At 39.7% G+C, this 9,981-nt stretch overlaps 2 protein-coding genes across 2 annotated transcripts; both read right to left on the bottom strand.

Annotated features, from left to right (window-relative positions):
* Window positions 1-817: 817 nt before the first annotated feature.
* bsx (brain-specific homeobox) lies at window positions 818-2,961 on the bottom strand. The gene is made up of 3 exons (XM_056398014.1): window positions 2,657-2,961; window positions 1,717-1,907; window positions 818-1,170 (listed from the first exon to the last, which is right to left on the bottom strand). Exons 1-3 carry the CDS (start codon window positions 2,898-2,900, stop codon window positions 922-924), a joined length of 684 nt encoding a protein of 227 aa, XP_056253989.1. The 5' UTR covers window positions 2,901-2,961; the 3' UTR covers window positions 818-921.
* A 2,573-nt stretch (window positions 2,962-5,534) lies between these two features.
* Window positions 5,535-8,562, bottom strand: lim2.1 (lens intrinsic membrane protein 2.1). The gene is made up of 4 exons (XM_056398017.1): window positions 8,388-8,562; window positions 7,513-7,662; window positions 6,941-7,075; window positions 5,535-5,702 (listed from the first exon to the last, which is right to left on the bottom strand). The coding sequence occupies exons 1-4, from the start codon at window positions 8,560-8,562 to the stop codon at window positions 5,641-5,643; spliced, it is 522 nt and encodes a 173-aa protein (XP_056253992.1). The 3' UTR covers window positions 5,535-5,640.
* Between the last annotated feature and the right edge of the window lie 1,419 nt (window positions 8,563-9,981).

A 9,981-nucleotide genomic window follows, 5' to 3' on the forward strand; every position in this document is an offset into this window, starting at 1 on the left:
CCAGTGAGAACAAGCAGCATTTCATTCAGAGCTGAGCTCCACGCAGTGAAGACTGTTTGCTAATGCAGGAGGTTACAGCAGCGGTTTGAACTGAAAAGCTGACCGTGAAAACATGATCAGATGTGCAGCGTAAACAACAGCACTACATTAATGATGCGTTTATGTTTATGTGATTGTTTTTTAGACTCTTCTAAATCATCCATTCTCAGTCTGAAAATGTAAACGGGAAATAAAAATACATAAAAGGTGTAACAGAAGAAACGGAGCCGATGACCGATTCATTATTTATATATATAATATACATTTTACACACAAAAATATAAACGACAGTCATTGAAGCACAGAGCCTCCGACCAAAATGAAACAATATGGACAAACTGCAAAAAATAAAATAAAATAAAGAGAGAGAGATAGGGAAATAATAATAATAAAAAAATCAAAAGCAGACAATTATAGGAAAAACGAGCAGATGAATAAATCATGGAAATGTTAATGTTTTGGGTTAAAAGTGCAAAAGTCTGGAGAGAAGCATGATGCATCTATGTTACACAGTCAAGAGCTAGGCTATTCCATTTTATTCTCCGTCTGAAAATAATAATAATAATAAAAAATGTTTAGACTGTTCAGTAATAATAATAATAATAATAATGATAATAATGAATGTGTAAACATATAGCCTATAGTCTCCTCAGACATAACAACACGAAAATTCCCACAGCCTGCACATGGACTTAAAGGGGAAATTGTAAAAAAAAAAAAAAAAAATCAATAGCCCCACTTTGCATGTTTGAATAAATATTAACATTGTATTGTAGAGACTACCCCCCCCCCCCCCCCGTTTTTAAAACAGTAACTTAGTGTGTTATCTACAGTACATTTACAGTGTGAACGTCTCTGCTTATGAAACAACGCCGCAGCCTACTATAGTAGGTGATCCGTGGAGCAAATGTCATCCTCGATGTCCACGTCGTCGTCATCGTCGTTTTCCTCCAGCAGGTACGAGTCCGGCTGCAGTCCGTGTTTCAGCTCCTCCGCGCTGGCGTCGTTCAGTTCGCTCTCGCTGGAGTTCTCCGCGGAGCGCTCCAGCTCCCCGGGCGTCTTCCGCTCGTCCTGCGCTTTCCTCAGCTGCTTCTTGTGCTTCATCCGTCGGTTCTGAAACCACGTTTTTACCTGCACGGATAAGTTACAAAAAGATCCTAAATATTTCAAGCCTAAAGAAAAATTCCAAAACCTATCAATATTAAGCCAAAATTATTTTTGAAGTTACATTCATTTTAAGTGATTTAAATAGACTATAAACATTTACTTTAAGTTTAGTATTAGACTGACTTGTTTTGAAATATTCTATAAATGTATATGTGTTTATTATTAGAGGCTACACTTAAGTAAGAATTCCACATAAACAATTATTGAGTTGTGAAATAACAAAAATCATGTTCTTGTTGGTGATTTTTTAGCCTATTTTTGAATCATTGACAGGCCTATGTATTGTGTTTTGTGGTTACTGTAATCGCCAGTCTTCTTCTGGCTTGTAGCTGGGAATAAAAGGCCTACACAGCATTCAAAAACATAGGCTACACTTTCCCCTGCACAGAGACAACATACATTGGTCGGAGTGTCCTTAACCAGACTCCCCGAGAGTCCCTGCATCTCCTTGGTCTACTTGTACCACGGTGCTTTTTTTAAGTGTGTGCGTATGTGTGTGCGTGTGTGTACCTGTGTCTCGGACAGGCTGAGCGCCGTGGCGAGCTCCACTCTCTCCGGTGTGGACAGGTACCGCTGGATTTCAAACCTCTTCTCCAGGCCCGACAGCTGCGAGTCGGAGAAAACCGTCCGGGCCTTCCTGCGTCTGCAGTGCTTTCCTGGTAACTCTGCGTGGTGCTGGAAAAGGGCTGGCATCTGCATCCCTGCAGGAGACAAGAAACAGTCATTTTTTAAATGTAAAATAACAAACGAAAATAACAACAACAGCAAAAAATAAACAAAGGAAAACTCTAAATATATGCGATAATAGATCAACTAAGTTCACTATATCGGAATGAATTGGCGTTTAATGTTTTTATATTTTGGTTGTTACTGACATAGTTTTTTTTAATGAATGTAAAAACAATAACTCAGCTTAGCCTCATTATTTATAGAGTAACCAGAGCAACAATAATTGTCTTTTTAAAAGTTGGACATACATTAAGATTAATAAAACTGTATGAACGAATTTAATTTTTGAATCTATTTTAATGCAGTAAAGTAAAATATGATCATGTGCTGAAAATAATAAGACGCTGGTTATTGTTATTTTCTGAGGTGCTCAACGCCTGGAGATCAGAGTTCAGTTAATTGTATAGGTGATTAGGTGATAGGATTCATTTAAAATGTGTTTGTCAGTGTAAATTATTTTATATTGTTTTATATCCCCAACTCATTAATGCAGCCTAATACAGACACAGAGTCATGTAAATCTACATATTAAAAGTCTAAGTATTAACAATGGCGTGCCTTTTTGAATTGGCAAAAAATTTGTGTTCATTTTTAGCCTTTTTTTTTTAACATATAGCTTAATTTGTAGCTACAGTCAACATTTCTGTAAAGTAAAAACCTATGTAGCCTATATCTTACACAAGTCTCCTTGTTACGAGGCCTCCATCTTTCCGGTGCTTACCAGATGTGAAGAAGTACTGGTGATGCTCTGGCTTGTGCAGAGGATGGTGCGGATGTGGCGCCAGTATAGGGGTCGGCATCAGTGGGTATCCATACTCCAGGATGGGCATCCGGGATGCCAGGGAGCTGCAGAACGGCGAGGGGATGACCTCTCTCAGCGGTTTGGGTTTGTGCAGTAAGATGTCCTCAATGAAAAACGAAGTCGACCTCTGCGTGGGCGCCGCAGACGCGTAGTTCATACTCATGATGTTAGTTTGATTTTATTATGTTTTTTTTGTTCTGCCTTTAAACCTGCACCCGCATCTGTCTCTTCCCCTCAAGTCTCCCAGGCTTAAATGCAGCCCCTGTGTGTGCCCAGTGATATAGTAATCAGTGGGAGGGCAGATATCCAACAAGTAGGGTATTTATTCATACTCAGTCGCGGATTGTGGAAACTGATTTGCGCATCAGCCAATTAGAGCTCCACACTGGCGGCGGGGAGCTGAGAGGGGCTGGTTCTTCGCTGTGATTGGCTGAGCCGCGATCGAAACTTTGTGAAAAAAAAGCGAACAGATTCCAGATGAGCAGCGCACCTGTGATCGCATCACCGTTCATTTAAGAGCAGCTCGTAGCGGAGCTTGTGTGGTGGCCTAGCAACCATGCTGCCTTTACCAGGCTCACGAGCTCTGTACGGAAGAATTTGCTTGTTTTTTTTTTTAATCTATCTTAAATATAGTTTTTCAAATGGTTTCCAAACAAAATTATCATTAAAGGTTAAACTTCGTTAATTATGAATACAAATGACATGTACTTACATGGAGCTACAGCCATATATGGAACTGTTAGTTGGTGCAGTCTTTCTGTGTTATCTTATTTATTGACAGGATGATTAAGAGCCATTTCAAGTCTGGTTTGCCCACTGGTGACTTAGACAAAATATTTGAAATTGTTATTAAAGTGGAGGAGAGAGGGCATTTTATATTGGCCTATTCCTGACTGAGACATGTCAATATTCCTACACTAGGCCTAATTCACAGTTCGTTAATGGTGAGTTCAAAGTGGGTTTGTCCTGTAGAAAAATCTAGCTCCATGTGTGTCGGTGCGGTAAATAACTGCGTTTTAATGACATGTGGCTTCATGATGTTATTCCTCGTGATATAGGCTACACTTATCAGTGACAGGTAAAACACATTAGTCTGTTATAGGCCCTATTGTTTGAGGGTTTCTCACCTAGATAGCCTAATTCTGTGTTATGGCATCACTGTGGTATCTCTATAACATTCTTGATGCATGCTTAGACTTCATTGATTTCATGTAGCCTAACTCTTTGACACTTAATCTATTTCTATAATGACTTTCCACAAACCTGGGGAAAGTCCGAGACACAAAACTTTAGATTGGCTTGTCTTAAAACTTGAACATGCGGCTACACGCGGTGTTTTTAATTGTCCGAGAGATTCCCTTTGATCATCCATCTTCCTTCGTGTTTGTAGCTTTTGAATCAAGTGATGTAGCCTGTGTCACAGGAGGATTAGGCTGCTACAGGTCTGTCTAATTCCACCCAAATTGGCTGTAATTGTCGGTATTAAAATCTGGGAGAGTACAAGTGCCGCTCCTGTGCCCATTTGCGAAAGAAAGCGGTGCGCTGTAATTTGTTGATATGGTGTTGTCATCACATTTCCAATCAGGCCAGTTAATGTGAAAGTGTCTTAATGTAGGCAGAATTCACGCTGCAATGCTATTAGGCAATTAAGGGAGATGTTAGAGCGGAAGTTGTAATCTTCGGGCTGAAGGACAACATTTCTATTTGATCAGATGCAGCGAGAACAAATTCATTACTGGAATCAGTTACGCCGGAAAAGCTCTGTTCTGCTCTTTGCATAGGTTCGTGTTAAATGAACACGTGTGCTCAAAATGTAAATTAGCATAGTTGGCTGGATGCAAATCAAACACTTTGGTATGGTGAAGACTGTACATTAGTGCTACCTGATGCCATAAGAGGACTCAGTAATAACTTCAATCCACGCTGCTGCAGAATGCGCACGATCTTCTTACTTGCTTCTTCTTACTGTAGGATTTGGTCAAGTAACAAGTAAACTGATTTTTCTCTGGCAGATTTAGATTTAAAGAAAAACATGATTCCAGGATTTTCAAGATTTTTTTTTTTTTTTTTTTTATACAGGTGGTTAAAGAATTGGCGCAGAAAAGAAAGGAGCTTTTTAAAGACGTGGCCACAGCAGATGGAGGTAACCCTGCTGCACCTGGCTGAAGGCGCGTCAATCCCTTTCATGGAGCGCACCAGGATAACAAGTTGCTTTTAGGGGAAAATTAGAAAGTAAATGAAACAAATAGTGATGAAATCGTCTTAAGGATCCGTTCTTGAGGCGCGGTTAAGCGGCTTTTTGTGGCCATTTCATTAAGTAAAAATTTGAGCCGGTCAGGCGGTGCGTCACTCCGTTAAGTGGCACGTTCGGATAAGAGGTTTGCAGCAGCACACATGGCTTATACTTGGCTTACAGTCTTAAGAGCAGCCATGCTGGTGGTGATGGACAACAAAGGAATAAAGGGATGGAGAGGAGGATAACCCGCTTAAATGTGTTTGCGGGAAAAATGTATCGGCCCATTGGGGCTTACATAAATAATAATACAACAGGTAAAACATCATAGGTCCAAGTCAATTTTAAACACTTCTTTTTTCCAACGAATGAAGACGTAAAACTTGGCTGTCAGACATTAGACATAACAAATCATCATGGGGACATGTAGAGGTGTGTTTTTTTTTAACATCATTTTGTAGGAAAGATTAATAACAGGCCAGTTTGTTTTATGATCTACTAAGGCAACATACACAGAGTGCTGCGGATGAGAAAAGAAGAGTCATATTTCCCCCAATCTTTTTATTGGAATCATTTCAATTTTCGTCATCCATGCCCCAGAGGTAAACTTTGCATCCACACGCAGCCTTGATGCAGCTAATCCATCCTCCTGGAGGATCTTTGAAGTCTTCTAATGAGAGTTAGCGCTCCTGGGGCATTCGTGCATCCGATAGGCACACATAAAGAATACACCTGGAAGGAAAGAGAAGTTAGATTTTTATTATCCAGCAGGAAATTTTACTCATATGCATCTGCATATGAATTATTAATCTCAGAAAACGTGCAGTTTCATATACGTCTCTGTTTATTGACACATTTCCGCCATTTCAATTCAACAGCTACACATGAAAATGATGGCGAGTTGCTATTTCTGGGTCTCGTTCAATAACTGATCATTTAATATTTTTTCATTTATAAACAAGAAAATCAAATCGGCGAACTGGCCTTTTTGTATAATTCTGAGACATTTTTTTGTGAGTCCATGGAGCAGCTTTGCTTTTATATCAAAGTCAGAACCTAACTGATCAGGAAGAAACACATTGAAGGTCCTCTGCTCTGTGAGTGCATCGACCGGCACGTTATACAGGTGACGTGTATTTGGCCTCCAATTAATGAATACAATTATGAAATTTATCACAGAAATAAATTGTTTTGTCCTCCATCACTTATTATTATAAGATTTCTACTACTACTATGATTTTTCTGATATTTTCGATCTTAGTAAAAACAGTTTACCATCATGGTATTTTCAGAATATTGAATATGTTGCTTGCTCTCTAAACCATTTTCATATTCAGTGCAGTGAAATGCATGCTGATCAGCAGGTACTGCTCAGCATGGCAGAGGATTCAGAGATGAGCACTTACTAAAAGCATTACTTACTTATAATGTCACATCATTGATTCAGCCGCTTGACTATGGGTTAACCCATGTATGCTTTGACTGTCGCTGCTGAGAGCTGCATTGTGTAATATGACGTATCTTCTGCAGTTTTTGTTTTCTTTATTACCCACAGTACACGCAGTGTGAACACTATTAGCCGGGCATAGAGGTAGGAGTTGAGGCCTTGACATTATGTGGACATGGATGCAATTTTATCTGCTGTGCTACATTTGAATTTTTAAAAGCTACTACAGGATTTAGTGTAAAATTAACCCCTAAATAAGAAAAGTATTTTGAGCCAGTTGCAAACCATCATAAAAATCTGTTCTCCAAGCAGAGAATTTATGTGAGTGCATTAGTTGTTTATCCAGGAACTCACTCAAGGTTACAGCTTTAACACAGGTTAACACTTAGCAGAAAACAAACCTGGACAAAATGTGACTGAATTTTAAACTGAACACACAAGTGGAACCTGGACAAATTAAGGGCTTTGATGGCCCCTTAGTGAACAAGAAGAATCTTAACGTAGTTTGGTTTTGTTGGTTTACCTGAAAAGAACGTGAGCACCACTGACACCCAGCCAATGATATAGGACCAGGAGAACCTCCAGTTTCCATAGCGTTTCCCATAGTAGCTAATGGTCACACCAGTGTACACTGCCATTGCTAGAAACACTAAAAAGCCTGGCAATGAAAAGAGAAAAGGAAAATGTTTCAGAAAGATTGTACAAACCGTTACTTCTGCTGCTCATGGAAACTGCAGTTTACAGTTAGAAAATGTGATTCACTCTTAGTTACAGATGAGCACCAAATGATCTCACTTATAGCAAATAAAGGCCACTACAAGTTATGCAAAACAAAGCATTTAAAACAGCAGTTTAATGAAAACTCTGTGTCATGAATGAGGTCTTTTATAAACGTAATAAGCAGACGTGTTATGAAATTGCGCCGATAATGGAATCATTAAAAAACCATTAGTTCATGATTAGTACATAATTAATTTTACTTTTCAGAAACTTGCTTTGAGCCTTGAATGTTGAAATTCAAAATGTTAAAATGCAAATTACAGTTCAAACCAAACCAACAAAGTGCGAAACCATCAGAGATGAAAATGAACTTACATGAGATGAAAAACAAAATGCCTGCAGCAAAGGTTTTGTCAAATCTGTCGAAGGAGGAGTAATGGATGAAGGCCATAATGCCAATGATTATACCGATGAAGCAAGCCAAAAGAGAGAGGATCATGAGGGCACGGGTGGCGTCTAAATGGGCTGAGGACAAGGTCAAAGGACAGTGACTGGTGGGGTCAGTGCAAGTCAGCAGAGGTGAATGATGTTAACAGACCAGTATGATGAAGAATGGTAGATTACTCATTTTGTCAAACTGTTGTGAGATGGAAATTTTAAATCTATCAACCAAAGTGCGATTTGCTTCTGTAACAGAGGTGATCAAACGCATAACACACTAAAACAGAGTGGAAGTTGTGTTTAACACTTGCTGCTCTGGAGGCAGAGACAATAGAGCTCAGTCCTCCAGAAATGTGTTTGTCTATGACAGGGAGCCAACTCTGTGGAAAGACAGTGCTGTGGTTTTTTTTTTTAACAGTAGATAAAGGGTAACCGTGATTACCCATAGTTCCATAAAAATAAATAAGTAAACAAAAAATAAAAAAATCAAGTATCACAGCATTTTATTTTTGATTAAACAAAACAAGATATTCTCAGTATAATGTCACGAAGAACTGGACTCTCTCATTTTTGATATGTGCTCCCATTTCGTCAAGTAGAATGAAAACATTGTTTACCTGTACAGGAAGGTATAAAGGATTAAGATTACAGTATGGAGATAACCTTTTTTCTCCACTTTACCTCAGCCACTGAACTGATTTTTTGCTTCCGCAGCAGCTCCACCTTTCGGAAATCTTTGCATGTTAGCTAACTGAAAAATACTGAAGTTAGTAGTTTCCCGGTTGTCTATGCCACTTGGCTGCACTTACCAATGCTGTCGTTGTGTGGGAAGCATTTTCCCGGCATACAGTAGCGCCACAGGCCCTGGTGCATGTAGTTGCTGGACTGCCGATACTGCATCCAGTAATCGGTTGCTGTGGAAACAATCAGGAGGATGTTCCCCACGCCTGCACAGAACAACCCTCCACCCATAAAGCTGTACATCCTGCACCTGCAAACACACACACGCACACACACACACACACACACACACACACACACACACACACACACACACACACACACACACACACACACACACACACACACACACACACACACACACACAGACACACACACACAGAGGAACATAAGGTTGCTTACAATCAGTGGTCAGTGGATGGGCCCCCTCCTCTCCACCTCACACACACACACACTTCAGGGAGAGAGGGTGTAAGTGTCGGTAATTGCGTTGTAATGAACATATTATTTCCACTGGATTGAGCTGTGGGTCGTCTGTGTGTGTATGCTTCACTTTGTTCTCTGGGAGATCAGTCCCTGAAGAAGGCTTTACATACACCCCCACTCACAATGCATGCGCACGCACGCACACACACACACACACGCGCGCGCACACACACACACAAAGTCCAGCCTCCATCGAATCCAGCGATGCTTTGATACTTGATACCACTATTGCTCATTGTTCCACCTGGATGCAATATCCTGCAGCCATCCTCTCTTTCTCATGGAGAGTTGTCACGGATGTTTTTTGGGGAAAGGATGATAGAGAGAAATATCTTGTTATGTCTGAAACCTGAACGGGATGCTCATTGAAGAGCTCTGTGTATTCATTGAAGAGCTCTATATTTCTACTGGATCACATTTCCCCCTGAGCATCCTCTCTGGAGTTCCAGCAGCTGTCTCAATCTAAACCAAAGCACTTTTTGAATCAGTTTGATCCCCAGCATGTCAAACAAATAAAAATTGTCAATATTATGTTGCATATAGAGAACTCTAATAATTTCAGCTAATGTTACCATCAGTCAGACAGTTTTATTTAATATTTTCTAGGTTGTCATGTTCTTTCTAGTCTAGATAAAAATCCATGAAACAGTTGTTAAGTTAATTTTCTGAGGCCTTTCTTGTGGCGGCCACTGACCTCGAACCTGATGGTTTCCTCTCAATCGCACAATCACATCACTCAACCTCTCAACAGAGATTCTTCAACTCTAACTTCAAATGTCCTGTAAACATGTGAGAAAACTGACCCACCAAGAAGAGAAATGCTGAGCATATCAGTCATAGAATCTATTGTTGACCCCCTAGAATTAGGCATACATTTCTCTATTTGTATTTTTCATTTACTAATAATTTTTAGCCAAGGGGAGCAACCCTGCAGTTACAAATAAGCTAGTCCGTACATTTACAAGACAATTAAATTCACATTTTTTCTCATGCAGCAATAGCTAATAATTGCACCTTTACCTGTTAGTGCATTAGTGCTGTGGAGTAACCCACATGAGGAAAATAGTAGCACAAGAAATACAATCAAATAAAAACACAAATAACAAAATGAACACCAAAAGTAATTGGAAAAAATTCAGTATAATCTTACCCTTATCAATCCCTTCTATGAAGACG

The sequence above is a fragment of the Seriola aureovittata genome, chromosome 15 (assembly GCF_021018895.1).
Source record: "Seriola aureovittata isolate HTS-2021-v1 ecotype China chromosome 15, ASM2101889v1, whole genome shotgun sequence".
Lineage (NCBI taxonomy): Eukaryota > Metazoa > Chordata > Actinopteri > Carangiformes > Carangidae > Seriola > Seriola aureovittata.

What these genes read in the sequence shown, in the direction of transcription:
- bsx (XM_056398014.1), bottom strand. Translation starts at nt 2,900, where the DNA reads ATGAGTATGAACTACGCGTCTGCGGCGCCCACGCAGAGGTCGACTTCG. An exon ending in CCAGTACTTCTTCACATCTG is followed by an intron (nt 1,908 to 2,656) that starts GTAAGCACCGGA and finishes TGTCTCCTGCAG; the next exon opens with GGATGCAGATGCCAGCCCTT. An exon ending in TCAGCCTGTCCGAGACACAG is followed by an intron (nt 1,171 to 1,716) that starts GTACACACACGC and finishes TTATCCGTGCAG; the next exon opens with GTAAAAACGTGGTTTCAGAA.
- lim2.1 (XM_056398017.1), bottom strand. Translation starts at nt 8,562, where the DNA reads ATGTACAGCTTTATGGGTGGAGGGTTGTTCTGTGCAGGCGTGGGGAAC. An exon ending in CATTTTGTTTTTCATCTCAT is followed by an intron (nt 7,076 to 7,512) that starts GTAAGTTCATTT and finishes TTTCATTGCCAG; the next exon opens with GCTTTTTAGTGTTTCTAGCA. An exon ending in GGTGCTCACGTTCTTTTCAG is followed by an intron (nt 5,703 to 6,940) that starts GTAAACCAACAA and finishes CTTTCCTTCCAG; the next exon opens with GTGTATTCTTTATGTGTGCC.